The 21840-nt window shown below is 35.7% G+C and overlaps 1 protein-coding gene across 1 annotated transcript in view; it reads right to left on the bottom strand.

Annotated features, from left to right (window-relative positions):
- Window positions 1-18326, bottom strand: part of arid3c (AT rich interactive domain 3C (BRIGHT-like)) — an 89107-nt gene extending 70781 nt beyond the window's left edge. Inside the window, exons 1-2 of the mRNA XM_061981146.1 lie at window positions 17880-18326; window positions 15514-15586 (exon numbers count right to left, since the gene is read on the bottom strand). Of these exons, the coding sequence (XP_061837130.1) occupies window positions 15514-15586; window positions 17880-18326 (520 nt within the window). The remainder of the gene's footprint in view (window positions 1-15513; window positions 15587-17879) is intronic.
- Window positions 18327-21840: the final 3514 nt, after the last annotated feature.

The raw sequence follows: 21840 nt of genomic DNA, 5'->3' as shown, positions 1-21840 counted from the left end.
TGAAGCATGAAGTATGATGGTTGAAGCATGAAGTACGATGGTTGAAGCATGAAGTACGATGGTTGAAGCATGAGTACGATAGTTGAAGCATGAAGTACGATGGTTTAAACATGAAGTCTGATGGTTGAAGCATGAAGTCTGATGTTTGAAGCGTGAAGTAAGATAGTTGAAGCATGAAGTACGATGGTTGAAGCATGAAGTACGATAGTTGAAGCAGGAAGTATGATGGTTGAAGCATGAAGTCCGATGGTTGAAGCATGAAGTCCGATGGTTGCAGCATTAAGTCCGATGGTTGAAGCATGAAGTACGATAGTTGAAGCATGAAGTACTATGGTTTAAGCATGAAGTCCGATGGTTGAAGCATGAAGTCCGATGGTTGAAGCATGAAGTCCGATGGTTGAAGCATGAAGTACGATGGTTGAAGCATGAAGTACGATAGTTGAAGTATAAAGTCTGATAGTTGAAGCATGAAGTACGATGGGTGAAACATGAAGTTCGATAGTTGAAGCATGAAGTACGATGGTTGAAGCATGAGTACGATAGTTGAAGCATGAAGTACGATGGTTTAAGCATGAAGTCCGATGGATGAAGCATTAGGTCCGATGGTTGAAGCATGAAGTACAATGGTTGAAGCATGAAGTCCGATGGTTGAAGCATTAAGTCCGATGGTTGAAGCATGAAGTACAATGGTTGAAGCATGAAGTCCGATGGTTGAAGCATGAAGTCTGATGGTTGAAGCATGAAGTACGATGTTTGAAGCATGAAATACAACGGTTGAAGCATTAAGTCTGATGGTTGAAGCATGAAGTACGATGGTTGAAGCATGAAGTACGATAGTTGACGCATGAAGTACGATAGGTGAAGCATGAAGTACGATAGTTGAAGCATGAAGTACGATGGTTGAAGCATGAAGTCCGATGGTTGAAGCATGAAGTACAATAGTTGAAGCATGAAGTACGATGGTTGAAGCATGAAGTATGATGGTTGAAGCCTGAAGTACGATAGTTGAAGCATGAAGTCCGATAGTTGAAGCATGAAGTACGATGGTTGAAGCATGAAGTACGATGGTTGAAGCATGAAGTCCGATGGTTGAAGCATGAAGTCTGATGGTTGAAGCATGAAGTCCGATGGTTGAAGCGTGAAGTACGATAGTTGAAGCATGAAGTACAATGGTTGAAGCATGAAGTACGATGGTTGAACAAGTCAATAGTACAAAATAAGCAAAAACCAAAACTGCCTATCATTGAAATCATTCAAAGGAGCACATATTAGCTGACTTTACAAAACATGTCAGTATTCTTGAACACACATGAAAACACAACTATTTGTGAAAATAATCATAGAAGGGAACTAAAAAATTATCGATCTCTCGCACGCGCCGTTCAAAGCTGAGTACTCCAGCTTTCTTCATTACTTCTCAAACATATTTACTAGTCTTATCAAACTTACAAAGCACCCACTCCGTCTCACCGCCCCACTTTCAGCTAGCTAGCTACTACGCTAACGAAGCTAATCTAGTCCCGGTCTGAAACTACTGCCCTCCGAAGACAGCAAGAACTGGACTCGGTGAAAGAAACAAGGTGAGTATCAATCAATCATCAATCAAAGTTAACTGATATAGCCCTAAATCACGAGTGTCTCAAAGGGCTGCACAAGCCACAACGACATCCTCGGCTCAGATCCCACATCAGGGCAAGAAAAAACTCAACCCGATCGGATGACAATGAGAAATCAGGCGACCGGTGCAATGGACGTCGAGTGGATCTAGCATAATAGTGTGAGAGTCCAGTCCATAGTGGATCTAGTTAATAGTGTGCTACTCTCTTCGTGCACTGTTTTCATGGTAGGTTGGCCCTACTGAAGGACCGTGTCCGCCAACTAGAGCAGAGTAATTTCGTAACTTTAGATGCCACGGACACATTTACTCGCGTCAGCTGTAGCGAGCTGACTGGCCCAGCTTGTAGCAGCCCTAAGCGACCGACAAGCCACGGTGAACCGGTTGAGGCACATGATAGATTGAACCCTTTGGCTAGTCCTACACCCCAGTCTACTGGGCACCACACCTTAGTCATAGGGGACTCCGTCACCCGGACCATACAGCCTAGCAAACCAGCCACAATTAAGTGTATTCCCGGGTCCAGAGCACCTGACATTGAAGCTAATCTTAGGAAGCTTACTCACAACAGGCCTAGAAAACACGTACGACAGGCTAATCGCACCATTAGCTACGCCAACATAGTTGTACACGTCGGCTCCAATGACACTAGGATGAGACAGTCAGAGATTACAAAGAGGAACATAGCTAGGACTTGTAATCTCACTAGAAAAATGTCCAGGCATCGAGTACTTGTCTCTGGCCTTCTGCCTGCGAGAGGCAATGATGAGAGGTATAGCAGATTAGTCTTGCTTAACAAGTGGCTGACTAGTTTTTGTCGAGGGGCAGGGACTAACCTTTATTGATAATAGGCCCTCTTTGTGGGGCATACCGGGCTTGCTGAGGAGGGACGGCCTTCACACTAACCAGAAAGGCGCCATACCTCTATATAGGAACGTAGATTACTGGTTGAATCACACTCGAATAACTACACTAGAGCAAGTACTGCATGTACTCTCAGTATACAGCAGCAAGTACTGTGTGTACTCTGAGTATAAAGCAGCAAAGTACTGCATGTACTGTGAGTATACAGCAGCGAGGACTGCGTGTATTCTGACTTACTGTATACAGCAGCAGGTATTGCATGTACTTTGCGTATACAGCAGCAAGTACTTTGTGTACCGTGAGTATACAGTAGCAAATACTGAATGTACTGTGAGTAAACAGCAGCAAGTACTGCGTGTACTTTGAGCAAACAGCACCAAGTACTGCGTGTACTATGAGTATACAGCAGCAAATACTGCATGTACTGTGAGTATAGTGCAGTAGAAACACTAACAGGCAGAGGAGAGTGGAAGCCATAAATCCAAGTGTGAGTCTTTGTGTGACGCGACTGAAAGAAGAAAAGCTCGTTTGCCAAGATTGATGAACTTTCAATAATCAGCTTGATGAACTCTTCTTCTGATGCTGGAAAAGATAAGGAAGTGTTTTTATCTTCATATATATATATATATATATATATATATATATATATATATATATATATATATATATATATATATATATATATATATATATATGACCTTTATATACATATTTAGCATATTAATATAATTGACCTCTATACATACTGTATTTAGCGTATACAATTGTCCTTTATATATATTTAGCATGTATAATTGACCTTTATACATATCTAGCATATATATATATATATATACATATATATATATATATATATATATACATATATATATATATATATATATATATATATATATATACATATATATATATATATATATATACACATATATATATATACATATATATATATATATAAATATATATATATATATATATATATATATATATATATATATGTATATATATATATATATATGTATATATATATATATATATATATATATATATATATATATATATATATATATATATATATATATATATATATATATATATATATAATTGATCTCTATACATATTTATCATATATAATTGACCTATATATACTGTATATTTAGCATATACATTTGACCTTTATTTATATTTAGTACAAAACCCAAAAGCAGTGAAGTTGTCACGTTGTGTAAATGGTAAATAAAAACAGAATACAATGATTTGCAAATCCTTTTCAACTTATATTCAATTGAATAGACTGCACAGACAAGATATTTAACGTTCCAACTGGAAAACCTTGTTATTTTTTGCAAATATTAGCCCATTTGGAATTTGATGCCTGCAGCATGTTTCAAAAAAGCTGGCACAAGTGGCAAAAAAGAGTGAGAAAGTTGAGGAATGCTCATCAAACACTTATTTGGAACATCCCACAGGTGAACAGGCTCATTGGGAACAGGTGGGTGCCATGATTGGGTATAAAAGCAGCTTCCATGAAATGCTCAGTCATTCACAAACAAGGATGGGGCGAGGGTCACCACTTTGTCAATAGATGCGTGTTGAACAGATTAAGAACATTTCTCAACGAGCTATTACAAGGAATTTAGGGATTTTACCATCTAAGGTCCGTAATATCATCAAAAGGTTCAGAGAATCTGGAGAAATCGCTCCACGTAAGCTGCCAGGCTGAAAACCAACATTGAATGCCCGTGAACTTGGATCCCTCAGGCGGTACTGCATCAAAAAGCGACATCAGTGTGTAAAGGACATCACCACATGGGCTCAGGAACACTTCAGAAAACCACTGTCAGTAACTACAGTTGGTCGCTACATCTGTAAGTGCAAGTTAAAACTCTACTATGCAAAGCCAAAGCCATTTATCAACAACACCCAGAAACGCTTCGCTGGGCCCAAGCTCATCTAAGATGGACTGATGCAAAGTGGAAAAGTCTTCTGTGGTCTGACGAGTCCACATTTCGAGTTGTTTTTGGAAACTGTGGACGTCGTGTCCTCCGGACCAAAGATTTAGCATGCTGGCAGGTTGGCACAGTCAGGCACAAACAGCGATGAGGAGACAATGTGGTGTGCAATGACAGATGATGGAAAGCAGATCTTCCAAGTGTACATCAAACATGTGAAATATTACATCATCCATCAAGCCACTACGTTTTTTTAGCTGCTGGATGGCGTAAAGTTTGCTTGGATACAGCAGACACCAAAATGAAGTCATTTATTGGCCTTATCTAAACAACATGCATTATCTTGCACATGGATAATTTTTGCATTATCACAATTATTATTATAAATTTATATTATTGCTATTGTTATACAATTATTATATATAAAGTAGGTTCTGTTACATCACAGTTATTATCATAATTATTATTATTATTATTATAATACAATTATTACATATAAAGTAGGTTCTGTAAGCATCACAATTATTATTATAATTATTATATTATACAATTATTATATGTAAAGTAGTTTCTGTTGCATCACAGTTATTATCATAATTATTATTATTATTATTATTGTACAATTATTAGATATAAAGTAGGTTTTGTTAGCATCACAGTTATTATTATATTATACAATTATTATATATACAGTAGTTATTATCATATTTATTAATATTATTACTATAACATTATTATATATGAAGTAGGTTCTGTTACATCACAGTTATGATCATAATTATTATGATTATTATAATATTATTATACAATGATTAGATATAAAGTAGGGTCTGTTAGTGTCAGAATTATTATTATAATTATTATTATATTGTATATATGTACGCACAGTCTTAATAGATCACCCACTAATAGTACATACTATTTCATACTAAATATTATACCAATTAATAACACTAATGAATACAATTAAATCTGAATACATGATAATAATAAATAATACATGTTTAATATATCATAGATCATCACGTTAAATAAATTTAATTTTGAATACATGATAAAAATAATTAAATGTGAATACAAAATAAATATAATTAAATCTGAATAAGTGATAATAATAAATCATACATATCTAAAATATCCGATATCAACACATTAAATATAAATACATTTGAATACATGATAATAACAATTTAATTTGAATAGATGATAAATAACATTAGATATGAATATATGATGAATACAATTAAATGTGAATATGTGATAATAATAAATCATACATGTTTAATATATTATAGATTATCACATTAAATATAATTAAATATTAATAGATGATAAATAACATCTAAAATGAATATATGTTGAATATAATTAAATGTGAATACATGATAATAATACATCATACATGTTTAATATATCATAGATTATCACATTAAATATAATTAAATATGAATACATGATCAAAATATTTAAATATGAGTACCGTATTTTCCGCACTATAAGCCGCCCCGGGTTATTAGCCGCACCTTCAATGAATGGCATATTTCAAAACTTTGTCCACCTATAAGCCGCCCCGGGTTATAAACCGCGCCTACGCTGCGCTAAAGGGAATGTAAAAAAAACAGTCAGATAGGTCAGTCAAACTTTAATAATATATTACAAACCAGCGTTCTAACAACTCTGTTCACCCCCAAAATGTAATGTGCAAATGTGCAATCACAAAAATAGTAACACTCAAATTACTGCAGAGCAATAGCAACATCAATAACTCAACGTTGCTCGAACGTTAATGTCACACAACACACAAAATAAACATTTAAAGCTCACTTTCTGAAATTATTCCTCATCCATAAATCCCTCGAATTCTTCTTCAGTGTCTGAATTAAAAAGTTGGGCGAATACGGCATCCAATATGGCCGGCTCCGTCTCGTCGAAGTCATTAGAGTCAATGTTGCTGTTGTCCAGCAGTTCCGTGAATCCTGCCTTCTGGAAAGCTCGGACCACAGTTGAGACCGATATATTCGCCCAGGCATTTACAATCCACTGGAAGATGTTGGCGTATGTCGTCCGGCGCTGTCTCCCTGTCTTAGTGGCGCAGGTCATCTTGTTGCTTTCTCTACCTACGCACCATTTATGTTCACTTCTCTCGTTGCTGCTCTATTTCCGTGTTCTACTGCGTGACTTATTGCCTTGAGTTTGAATTCTGCGTTGTACGCGTGTCTCTTAATAGGAGCCATTTTGTGGTCTTTACAGATGTAAACACACAAATGAAATGAAACGTAATATCCGCGCGCTTCTTCTTCTATGGGGGCGGGTGGTTGCTTACAGTAGAAGAAGAAGCGCTTCCTCTTCTATGGGGGCGGGTGCTTACCTTGGCAGTTGCTTGCCGTAGAAGAAGAAGCGCTTCCTCTTCTACGGGGAAAAAAGATGGCGGCTGTTTACCGTAGTTGCGAGACCTAAACTTTATGAAAATGAATCTTAATATTAATCCATATATAAAGCGCACCGGGTTATAAGCCGCACTGTCAGCTTTTGAGAAAATTTGTGGTTTTTAGGTGCGGCTAATAGTGCGGAAAATACAGTACATAGTAAAGTAAATATAATTAAATGTGAATACATGATAATAATAAATTATACTTGTTTAATATATCATAGATTATCACATTGAATATAATTAAATTTGAATACATGATAAAAAAAATTAAATCACAATAGATGATAAATAATATTAATAATGAATACATGATAAATATAATTAAATATGAATACGTGATAATAATAAATCATACATGTTTAATATATCACAGATTATCACATTAAATATAATTAAATTTGAATAGATGAAAAAAAATAATTACATTTGAATAAATTAATAAAATGATTAAATCAGAATAGATGATAAAAAATAATACAATTTGAATAAATGAAAAAAATGATTAAATCAGAATAGATGATAAATAACATGAAATATGATGACATGATAAATGACAAAGATGAAAAATAAGATTAAATCTTATAAAGACGCTCCGAGCAGTGTGTTATGGTATATATATATATATATATATATATATATATATATATATATATATATATATATATATATATATATATATATATATATATATATATGAATTATTACTGTATAGCGTGGATGAAGTCAAACTAGTAATATTTCTAGTAGTAGTAGTAGTAGTAGTAGTAGTAAGTATAATTTGATATGACTGGTATGCATGTAATAGTGTATCGTGTGGATGAAGTCAAACTAGTAGTATTACTAGTATTATTAGTAGTAGTACTAGTATGATTGATATGAGTGGTCTTGCAGTGTTAAAGAAGAAGTGTGGTGCAGAATGACAGCAGAGTTCTTCAACACATCGATTGTCTTCCCTGGAGCACACGTCACCTGTCGCAGGTGAGGCTTGTGCTGATCTGCTGCCCGCTGACAACGTCTTCTCTACACGTCCAAAATCAATGTCTAATTGAACAGCGGCCATACGGCTCTTCTAGAAAGCCCAGTGACCTCCCAGCTTCATCGCTTCATTGACAGGTCGCGGCTTCTCACACTCCGACACCTCGCTGATATCACAATCATCACAGTATTATCCGACACCTGGCTGATATCAAAATCATCACAATATCATCGCTATCACCCGACACCTGGCTGATATCAAAATCATCACAAAATCATCGCTACCATCCAATACTTCGCTGATATCATCACAATCATCACAATATCATCGCTATCATCCGACACCATGCTGATATCACAATCATCACAATATCATCGCTATCATCCTACACCTCGCTGATATCACAATCATCACAATATCATCGCTATCATCCTACACCTCGCTGATATCACAATCATCACAATATCATCGCTATCATCCGAAACCTGGCTGATAGCACAATTATCAAAATATCATCACTATCATCCGACAACTCGCTGATATCACAATCATCACAATATCATCGCTATCATCCAACACTTGTCTGATATCCCAATCATCACAATATCATCGCTATCATTCGACACCTCCCTGATATCACAATCATCACAATATCATCGCTATCATTTGACACCTCGCTGATATCAATATCATCACAATATCATCGCTATCATCCAACACCTCGCTGATATCACTATCGTTACAATATCATCGCTATCATCTGACACCTCACTATAGGGTTAGATAATGCAAAAATGATTCATGTACAAGATAATGCATTTTGTTTAGATAAGGCCAATAAATGACTTCATTTTGGTGTCTGCTGTATCCATCACAATATCATCGCTATCATCCGACACTACGCTGATATCACAATCATCACAATATCATCGCTATCATCCTACACCTCGCTGATATCCAGTGTTGGGACTAACGCGTTACAAAGTAACGCGTTACTGTAACGCCGTTAGTTTCGGCGGTAACTAGTAATCTAACGCGTTATTTTTTTACATACAGTAACTCAGTTACCGTTACTACATGATGCGTTACTGCGTTATTTTACGTTACTTTTTATGTAGTATAAAGTGTGTTTTATCGGAGGGCTGCTGTGTCATCGTTCTGATTCTTCTTGTGTCACAAGCCGGGGAAGAGAGAGAGACACGCGCTCTGTGTGTGAGTGTGAGTGTGAGTGTGGGGAGGGAGGAGAGGGTGGAGAGGGGGCGTGTCTGATCATGGCGGAGCCAGAAGTCGAGTTTGCTAACATGGAGATATTTTCACTACTTTTCTTTTGTCGAGCACAAAGAAAATAACAATTTAGTTAAATGTAAATTGTGCTTTGGATCAAAGATGCCATCTACTGCCCAAAACAGCAATTCAAATCTGCTGAAACAAGCTACATAGCAACATGCTTCGACAAAGCTAGTAAGGAGAGATAGAGACTCCAATGACACTTCACCTCCACCACCACTTAAGGATTAACTCTGCCTCTGTTCATCTTTCAGCACTGAAGGTACACACACTCTGTCAATCAATGTTCCCTCTAATTTTTCATGTGTGTGAGCAAACGCAAAAACTCCCTGAGCATTCAGTGGAGTCCATGTGAGCAACATCAGACGTGCACACTGTGGCTACACCAGCAGCACACCTGTCCCAAACCTGACTAAATAACAAGTTCAATCTCCATCCATCCATCCATCCATTTTCTACCGCTTGTCCCTTTCGGGGTCGCTGGAGCCTATCTCAGCTGCATTCGGGCGGAAGGCTGAGTACACCCTGGACAAGTCCCCACCTCATCACAGGGCCAACACAGATAGACAGACAACATTCTCTTATTATTATAATCAAATGACAGCAGTCATTTCCATTTCTAATATAAGTGTTTAGGCCCACTTACAATGACAATAACAAAAAATATTGTTTTTCATGAACTGCGTACTTGTATTGTTTGTCTGGGTGGAGGTCCTGCTTTGGAAATAATTTGTACCCCTTTCAGACATTGCATTAAGTTTCCATTAAAACATTCACATGTTGCACAATGAGATGTAAGCAGGGGATCATGTGTACATTCCTGCAACTTCCTGTTTGTAAAAAATATATTTTTATTAGTATGTATTTAATATATTAACAGCATTTAATGATTAATATTTATAAATTAAGATTCCTAATAAATGACACTAGAATAGGCACACATTTGATTGGTAAATCATAGAGTAACGACCTGGAATTACACTTTATGTGTGGTGTTGGAGTTGTCCGACTTTTTGTGTGGCTGTAAACGCATCACTGGCTAAGTGCCATATGTGCAAGTGTTGGCGCAAGTAAGAAAGAGCGAGCGGCTGCTGCTGATATAACAGTGATGTGTTTATGGCCGACAATAAAGAGTTTTGCTCAGTAAAGTGATGGATGGAATTCATGTCCTCAAAGCGTCTCGACAAACGTATTATTATATTTGAACAATGATGACGAAAATGGTTTTCTCTGTCGTGTCCGTGTCGTGTCGAAAATTGTTATGCGCTTATTTTTTTATTTGATTTTGTGCGTGGCATAGATTTGTCGTGCGCAGAGGACGCTTGAGCAGTGCGCAATTGCACATGCGCGCTCCTGAGAGGGAACGTTGCTGTCAATTCTCTTATATACTCTTTCATTTTAGACTTCTAGAGTGTTTGATTATCACATCACTCTAAATGTATAGACTATAAAGTTCACAAACATAAAGAGGGATGCTATTGGGCCAGGCCAATCTTTCCTTATCTCTAAACTAAAACTGGGGAAATGTGTAGAGTGTTCTGGGCTTCAGACATGATTTTGTGTCAGAATTTCTTGAGGAAGAAAATGCCTGGTTAGGCTTTGTGTATGTAGTGTGTGCCTTTCTTGCTTTACAGCTATGCTGTTATTATGCTGTTTGTTACTTATGTATGTTATGTTGCAGCTATTTAAAATAGTTTTGTCAATTTGTTCTGGCCAGAAACAAATTGGCCTTTGTAACATATCTTTGTCTTTGTGTGTTGTATGTAGACCACATGGCTTAGCAGAGTTCAGTGATACAAATGTATGTCAAGTTGATCAACAGATTGTATTATTCTCCAGTGCAATAACAGTACTGAAATAAAGGCTAAAAGGGCATTAATTGGAGCTTTAAAAAAAAAAAGAAGAAAAAAAGAAGTAACTAAATAGTTACTTTTCACAGTAACGCATTACTTTTTGGTGTAAGTAACTGAGTTAGTAACTGAGTTACTTTTGAAATGAAGTAACTAGTAACTATAACTAGTTACTGTTTTTCAGTAACTAACCCAACACTGCTGATATCACAATCATCACAATATCATCGCTATCATCTGAAACCTCGCTGATATCACAATCATCACAATATCATCGCTATCATACAAAACCTGGCTGATAGCACAATCATCAAAATATCATCGCTATCATCCAACACTTGTCTGATATCACAATCATCACAATATCATCGCTATCATCCGACACCTCGCTGATATCACTATCGTTACAATATCATCGCTATCATCTGACACCTCACTGATATCACGATCATCACAATGTCATCTCTATCATCCGACACCGCGCTGATATCACAATCATCACAATGTTATCACTATCATCCTACACCTCCCTGATATCACAATCATCACAATATCATCGCTAACATCCAACACCTCGCTGATATCACAATCATCACAATAACAGTGATATCATCTGACACCTTGCTGTTATCACTATCATCACAATGTCATCACTATCATCCGACACCTCGCTGATATCACAATCATCACAATGTCATCGCTATCATCCGACACCTCACTGATATCACAATCATCACAATATAATCTCTATCATACGACACCTCGCTGATATCACTATCATCACAATATCATTGCTATCATCAACACCTCGCTGATATGACAATTGTCACAATATCAGCGCTATCATCTGAGCCTCGCTGATATCACAATCATCTCAATATCATCGCTATCATCCGACACCTAGCTGATATCACAGTCATCACTATGTCATCGCTATTGTCCGACACCTCGCTGATATCACAATCATCACAATATAGCCTCTATCATCCGACACCTCACTGATATCCCTATCATCACAATATCATCGCTATCATCCGACACCTCGCTGATATGACAATTGTCACAATATCATCGCTATCATCCGACACCTCGCTGATATGACAATTATTACAATATTATCTCCATCATCCAACACCTCGCTGATATCACAATCATCACAATATAATCTCTATCATCCGACACCTCACTGATATCCCTAACATCACAATATCATTGCTATCACCACAACACTCACGTCTCGATATCATCACAACTCACGTCTTGATAGCATCACAATCATCACAACTCATGTGTTGATATCATCACAATCATCACAACTCACGTGTTGCTATCATCACAATTATCACAACTCACGTGTTGACATCATCACAATCATCACAACTCACGTGTTGACATCATCACAATCATCACAACTCACGTGTTGATATCATCACAATCATAACAACTCACGTCTTGATATCACAATCATCACAACTCACGTGTTGATATCATCACAATCATCACAACTCACGTGTTGCTATCATCACAATCATCACAACTCACGTCTTGATATCACAATCATCACAACTCACGTGTTGATATCATCACAATTATCACAACTCACGTGTTGATATCATCACAATCATTACAACTCACATGTTGATATCATCACAGTCATCACAACTCACATGTTGATATCATCACAATCATCACAACTAACGTGTTGATATCATCACAATCATCACAACGCACGTGTCGATATCATCCCAACTCATGTGTCGATATCATCCCAACTCATGTGTTGATATCATTACAATCATTACAACTCCCTCGTTGATTTCATCATAATCATCACAACTCGTGTGTTGCTATCATCACAATCATCACAACTCACATGTTGATATCATCACAACTCATGTGTTGATATAATCGCAATCGTTACAACTCACGTGTTGATATCATCACAATCAGCACAACTCACGTGTTTATATCATCACAATCAGCACAACTCACGTGTTGATATCATCACAATCATCACAACTCACGTGTTGATATCATCACAATAATCACAACGCACATGTTGATATCATTACAACTCATGTGTTGATATCATTACAATCATTACACCTCCCTTGTTGATTTCATCGTAATCATCACAACTCGTGTGTTGCTATCATCACAATCATCACAACTCATGTGTTGATATAATCGCAATCCTTACAACTCACGTGTTCATATCATCACAATCAGCACAACTCACGTGTTGATATCATCACAATCATCACAACTCACGTGTTCATATCATCACAACGTACGTCTTGATATCACAATCATCACAATCACCACAACTCATGTCTTGATATCACAATCATCACAACTCACGTGTTGATATCATCACAATCATCACAACTCACGTGTTGATATCATCACAATCATCACAACTCACGTGTTGATATCATCACAACTCATGTGTTGATATCATTACAATTATCACAACTCATATTGATATCATCACAATCATTACAACTCCCTTGTTGATATCATCATAATCATCACATCTCATGTGTTGCCATCATCACAATCATCACAACTCACATGTTGATATCAGCACAACTCACGTGTTGATATAATCGCAATCGTCACAACTCACGTGTTGATATCATCACAATCAGCACAACTCACGTGTTGATATCATCACAATCATCACAACTCACGTGTTGATATCATCACAATCATCACAACTCACATGTTGATATCATCACAACTCACGTGTTGATATAATCGCAATCGTCACAACTCACGTGTTGATATCATCACAATCATCACAACTCACGTGTTGATATCATCACAGTCATCACAACTCACGTCTTGATACCACAATCATCACAACCACATGTTGATATCATCACAATCACCACAACTCACGTCTTGATATCATAATCATCACAACTCACGTGTTGATATCATCACAATCATCACAACTCACATCTTGATATCACAATCATCACAACTCACGTGTTGATATCATCACAATCATCACAACTCACGTGTTGATATCATCACAACTCATGTGTTGATATCATTACAATTATCACAACTCATATTGATATCATCCCAATCATTACAACTCCCTCGTTGATATCATCATAATCATCACAACTCACGTGTTGCTATCATCACAATCATCACAACTCACATGTTGATATCATCACAACTCACATGTTGATATCATCACAACTCACATGTTGATATCATCACAACTAACGTGTTGATATAATCACAATCGTCAGAACTCACGTGTTGATATCATCATAACAATCACAACTCACGTGTTGCTATCATCACAATCATCACAACTCACATGTTGATATCATCACAACTCACGTGTTGATATAATCGCAATCGTCACAACTCACGTGTTGATATCATCACAATCATCACAACTCACGTGTTGATATCATCACAGTCATCACAACTCACGTCTTGATACCACAATCATCACAACCACATGTTGATATCATCACAATCACCACAACTCATGTCTTGATATCATAATCATCACAACTCACGTGTTGATATCATCACAATCATCACAACTCACATCTTGATATCACAATCATCACAACTCACGTGTTGATATCATCACAATCATCACAACTCACGTGTTGATATCATCACAACTCATGTGTTGATATCATTACAATTATCACAACTCATATTGATATCATCCCAATCATTACAACTCCCTCGTTGATATCATCATAATCATCACAACTCACGTGTTGCTATCATCACAATCATCACAACTCACATGTTGATATCATCACAACTCACATGTTAATATCATCACAACTCACATGCTGATATCATCACAACTAACGTGTTGATATAATCACAATCGTCAGAACTCACGTGTTGATATCATCATAACAATCACAACTCACGTGTTGCTATCATCACAATCATCACAACTCACATGTTGATATCATCACAACTCACATGTTGATATCATCACAACTAACGTGTTGATATAATCACAATCGTCAGAACTCACATGTTGATATCATCACAATCATCACAACTCACATGTTGATATCACAATCATCACAACTCACGTTTTGACATCATCACAATCATCCCAGCTCACTTGTTGTTATTGCATTCATCACAACTCACGTGTTGATATCATCACAATCATCACAACTCACATGTTGATATCACAATCATCACAACTCACGTTTTGACATCATCACAATCATCCCAACTCACTTGTTGTTATTACATTCATCACAACTCACGTGTTGACATCATCACAATCATCCCAACTCACATGTTGTTATTACAATCATCACAACTCACGTGACGATATCATCACAATTATCCCAACTCATGTGTTGATATCGTTACAATCATCACAACTCATTTTGATATGATCACAATCATTACAACTCATGTGTTGACAGCACAACATTGGACACAAAAGACAAGGCTGGGCCAACACCAACAAGCCAATCAACATGACGACATACAAAAACGACGCCGGCAAGTTCTCCACTTACCTCGTTTCTGCATGAAACTAAAAAGGTCATCAAGGAATTCTTTGCGCTTTTCATCCTCATCAAGTTCATACAACTGAAACAAAGAAGATAATTTGAAGTCAATGAAAACAAAAATTTGCATTAAAAACTCTACTATGCAAACCGATAGCCATTTATCAACAACACCCAGAAACACCGCCGGCTTCGCTGGGCCCAAGCTCATCTAAGATGGACTGATGCAAAGTGGAAAAGTGTTCTGTGGTCTGACGAGTCCACATTTCAAATTGTTTTTGGAAACTGTGGACGTTGTGTCCTCCGGACCAAAGAGGAAAAGAACCACCTGGATTGTTCTCGGCGCAAAGTGTAAAAGCCAGCATCTGTGATGGTATGGGGGTGTATTAGTGCCCAAGACATGGGTAACTTACACATCTGTGAAGGCGCCATTAATGCTGAAAGGTACATACAGGTTTTGGAGCAACATATGTTGCTATCCAAGCAACGTTATCATGGACGCCCCTGCTTATTTCAGCAAGACAATGCCAAGACAGCGTGGCTTTGTAGTAAAAGAGTGCGGGTACTAGACTGGCCTGCCTGTAGTCTAGATCTGTCTCCCATTGAAAATGTGTGGCGCAGTATGAAGCCTAAAATACCACAACGGAGACCCCCGGATTGTTGAACAACTTAAGCTGTACATCAAGCAAGAATGGGAAAGAATTCCTCTTCAAAAATGTGTCTCCTCAGTTCTTTACTGAGTGTTGTTAAAAGGAAAGGCCATGTAACACAGTGGTAAAAATGCCGCTGTGACAACTTTTTTGCAATGTGTTGCTGCCATTAAATTCTAAGTTAATCATTATTTGCAAAAAAAAAAACAAGTTTCTCAGTGTGAACATTAATTATCTTGTCTTTGCAGTCTATTTAATTGAATATATATATATATATATATATATATATATATATATATATATATATATATATATATATATATATATATATATATATATATATATATATTCTGTCCTCTTCGTCTTATTGTCTGATGCAAGCATTACTATTTAATATTCTTAGCTCTTTTTTTACACTATATATAATACACACATTCATAATTCGGTTTTAATATCTAATACATTTCTACACTTTCAAATCTAAAATGTTTTATCTACCCTTTTTTCTCTTATAACAATATAAAAATGCATATGACGATAATATCCATCCATCCATATTCCACCGCTTGTCCCTGTCGGGAATGACAATAATATGCACAATATAATAAACATGTACCTATTTTTCCCCCCTACACCTAAATCTGTTTTTAAATATCCAAAATGTTTTAATGTCGAATATGTTTTCATATTTAACATATCTTTAAATATACATGTTTTAATATTTAGTATATTTGTATATCTAATCTGTATTATTTTTTTAAATGTGGTAATATCTCGTATCTTTTTATATCCAAAATGAATTAATTTTCAAATGTTTTAATATCTACTTAGTTTTTGTCATGTAATATATATATATATATATATATATATATATATATATATATATATATATATATATATATATATATATATATATACACACATATATATATAATATAATAACTATATATGTGTGTGTGTGTGTGTGTGTGTGTGTGTGTGTGTGTGTGTGTGTGTGTATATATATATATATATATATATATATATATATATATATATATATATATATATATATATATATATATACACATATACCTAAAAGAGCTAAGAATATTAAATATTAATACTCGCATCAGACAATAAGACGAAGAGGACAGAATATATATATATAGTTATTATAATAATTATCATGATTTTTGCAATATTATACTACACGGTCTAGATATGTTGTGTATCAAGTTTATTTCTATACTTTAACTGTTTTAGTTCAATAAACAAATATTAATAAATACACATTTTTATATATATTGTTTTTTTGTTCTTATGTCATATTTTCAATGATGACATGTTGTATAACCAATGCTGGTACCTGACTAAACATACATTTTGTTTATAAATCAACGTTCATAATCATACAACATGAAAGGTAAAACAATACTAATCATTTGAATAGAGCCTATAATAATAATAAGCATCATCATAATAATAATAATAATATTAATCATCATCATCATAGTAATGACTTATTCTCACTCTGATCATGTAATTAATTTATATCAACATTATTTATCCATTTCTGTGGTCAACTTCTAATGGAAAGTAAGAATGTCCACTTCATAATAATAAATGAATAATAATACAAAATAAATAATACTAATAATAATAATAAATAATAATAATAATAATAAGTAATATGGATTGCTACATCAGTAATAATAAATACTTCTTGGGAAAAGTTGCTCTTACTTGTTTGAACTGCTCCTCAAAGGTCCACTCGTGGTTCTGAGGTCCACATGGAGATTCCGTTTGGCGGGAAAAGACGGAGTTTGGCAGGATTCTGCCCGTCATTACCGAAGCGCTTCTGCCCGCTTCTTTCATCAAAGACTGCTTGAAGAAATCTTCTTCTTCTTCTCCATCTTCGTCTTCTTCATCTTCCATGTCGGCGTGCTGGCTTCGGTCCTGCTCGGCCCGGCAGGTTCCGTTCAGCGAGTCCGGAGGCTGCGAGCTGACCCCTGCCCGGAACCACGTGGGAACCCGCGCCAAAGTCCCAGCCCGCTCGTGGACACCTCGCTCCTTCGCGTCCACCGAGGAGCGGACGTCTCGCTCCTTCGCGGCCCGCCGCAGCCTCTCGTCCTCGGCCAGCCGGGCCGCCTGCGCCCGCTGCAGGTTCTCCATGACCGCCTCCAGCTTCATGCCGCCGGGGAAGAGGACGGGATGATGGACGCTCCTGCTGGAGGACACAGCGGCTGCAGGCTGCGTGGACACAATAACACACCTGCGGTAAGTACACTAATACTACACAAATACTACACAAACACTACACGAATGAGAAGTCACCTGCAGGGATGCCCTTCTTGTCAAAGTGTTGTCAAACATTCTTTCCATCGCAACAACTCGTGGAAGAAAAGTTTCTCCACTGAAGAATATCTATGGAAACATCTAGAGCACCTTCGCTGTCTTCCAGAACCTTCTCCTGAACTCTTCTTCAACATCTGCTCCCGCCTCGCCGGGTCACGATGACGTCATTGCATCCACGCTCACGTCTCCATCACGTCCACGCTCACACACTGACGTCTGTGGAAGGTTCACAACTGGAAACATTAAAGTCAACATATGAAGATAATACATTCACATGTTATTATCTATGGAACATGGTATATACACACACACACATATATATATATATATATATATATATATATATATATATATATATATATATATATATATATATATATATATATATATATATATATATATATATATATTTATGTATATATATATATATATATATATATATATATATATATATATATATATATATATATATATATATAAAAATATATAAATGTGTGTGTGTGTGTGTGTGTGTGTGTGTCTGTAAAATGTATTCCTATAGCACTTTTCACACACACACACACACACACACACACACACACACACACACACACACACACACACACACACACACACACACACACACATATATATATATATATATATATATATAAACAAAGTGGTGATATAAATATCCTCACTAGATGGCAGTCAGAGAGCGATGTGTAGAGCAGTGGAAGTTATGATTGTGGTTATGAGTGTGGTTATGATTGAGGTTATGATTATGGTTACGATTATGGTTGATTGTGGTTATGATTATGGTTATGATTGAGGTTATGATTATGGTTTCGATTATGGTTATGATTGTGGTTGATTGGGATTATGGTTATGATTGTGGTTATGATTGAGGTTATGATTATGGTTTCGATTATGGTTATGATTGTGGTTGATTGGGGTTATGATTATGGTTATGATTGTGGTTATGACTATGGTTATGAGTGTGGTTATGATTGTGGTTATGATTATGGTTGATTGTGGTTATGATTATGGCTATGATTGTGGCTATGATTATGGTTGCAATTATGGTTATAATTGTGGTTATGATTATGGTTATGAGTGTGGTTATGATTGTGGTTATGATTATGGTTGATTGTGGATATGATTATGGTTATGATTGTGGTTATGATTATTGTTGCGATTATGGTTATGATTACAGTTATACAATTGTGGTTATGATTATGGTTATGAGTGTGGTTATGATTATGGTTGATTGTGGTTATGATTATGGTTATGATTGTGGTTATGAGTATGGTTATGATTGTGGTTATGATTATGGTTGATTGTGGTTATGATTGTGGTTACGATTATGGTTATGATTGTGGTTATAATTATGGTTATGATTATGAATATAGTTACGATTGTGATTATGATTATGATTGTGGTTATGATTATGGTTGATTGTGGTTATGATTATGGCTATGATTGTGGCTATGATTATGGTTGCAATTATGGTTATGATTGTGGTTATGATTATGATTATGGTTATGAGTGTGGTTATGATTGAGGTTATGATTATGGTTACGATTATGGTTGATTGTGGTTATGATTGTGGTTATGATTGAGGTTATGATTATGGTTACGATTATGGTTATGATTGTGGTTGATTGGGGTTATGATTATGGTTATGATTGTGGTTATGATTATGGTTATGAGTGTGGTTATGATTGTGGTTATGATTATGGTTGATTGTGGTTATGATTATGGCTATGATTGTGGCTATGATTATGGTTGCAATTATGGTTATAATTGTGGTTATGATTATGGTTATGAGTGTGGTTATGATTGTGGTTATGATTATGGTTGATTGTGGTTATGATTGTGGTTATGATTATGGTTGCGATTATGGTTATGATTGTGGTTGATTGGGGTTATGATTATGGTTATGATTACAGTTATACGATTGTGGTTATGATTATGGCTTTGAGTGTGGTTATGATTATGGTTGATTGTGGTTATGATTGTGGTTATGAGTATGGTTATGATTGTGGTTATGATTATTGTTGATTGTGGTTATGATTGTGGTTACGATTATGGTTATGATTGTGGTTATAATTATGGTTATGATTATGAATATAGTTACGATTGTGATTATGATTATGATTGTGGTTATGATTATGGTTGATTGTGGTTATGATTATAGTTATGATTGTGGTTGTGATTGTAGTTACGATTATGGTTATGATTATTGTTATGATTATGGTTGATTGTGGTTATGATTATAGTTATTATTGTGGTTATGATTATAGTTACAATTATGTTATGATTGTGGTTGATTGTGGTTATGATTTTGGTTATGGTTGTGGTTATGATTGTGGTTGATTGTGGTTGTGATTATGGTTATGATAATGGTTATTGTGGTTATGATTATGGTTACGATTGTGGTTAAGATTGGTTATGATTAATGTTATGATTGTGGATATGACTGTGGTTATGATTGTGCTTGATTGTGGTTATGATAATGGTTATTGTGGTTATGATTATGGTTATGATTGTGGTTATGATTATGGTTATTATTATGGTTATGATTGTGTTAGCATTGTTGTTATGATTATGATTGTGGGTATGATTGTGGTTATGATTATGATTATGGATGTGGTTATGATTGTGGTTACGATTGTGGTTATGATTGTGTTTATAATTATGGTTATGATTGTGGTTATGATTATGGTTGATTGTGGTTATGATTATGGTTACGGTTGTGGTTACAATTATGTTATGATTGTGGTTATGATTATGGTTGATTGTGGTTGTGATTGTGGTTACGATTATGGTTATAATTATGGTTATGATTATGGTTATGATTATGGTTGATTGTGGTTTTGATTATAGTTATTACTGTGGTTATGATTATGGTTACGATTGTGGTTAAGATTGGTTATGATTATTGTTATGATTGTGGATATGACTGTGGTTATGATTGTGCTTGATTGTGGTTATGATTATGGTTATGATTATGATTATTGTGGTTATGATTATGGTTGCGGTTGTGGTTACGATTATGGTTATAATTGTGGTTATGATTGTGGTTATGATTATGGTTGATTGTGGTTATGATTATGTTTGTAATTGTGGTTATGATTGTGGTTATTATAGGGGTTATGTTTAAGATTGATTGCGATTATGGTTATGATTGTGGTTATGATTTGGTTATGATTATTGTTATGATTGTGGTTACGATTATTGTTATGATTGTGGTTATGATTGACGTTCTGGTTGTGGTTTGATTGAGGTTATGATTGTGGTTATGATTACGGTTATGATTTGAGATGTGCTGAAGGTGAGCAAACGTTAGCAAATTATTTAAATACAA

This window comes from Nerophis lumbriciformis, linkage group LG20, assembly GCF_033978685.3.
Source record: "Nerophis lumbriciformis linkage group LG20, RoL_Nlum_v2.1, whole genome shotgun sequence".
NCBI classification, from domain to species: domain Eukaryota; kingdom Metazoa; phylum Chordata; class Actinopteri; order Syngnathiformes; family Syngnathidae; genus Nerophis; species Nerophis lumbriciformis.
The sequence above is the reverse complement of the archived record's forward strand: the minus strand, read 5'-3'. Positions and strand labels throughout refer to the sequence as shown.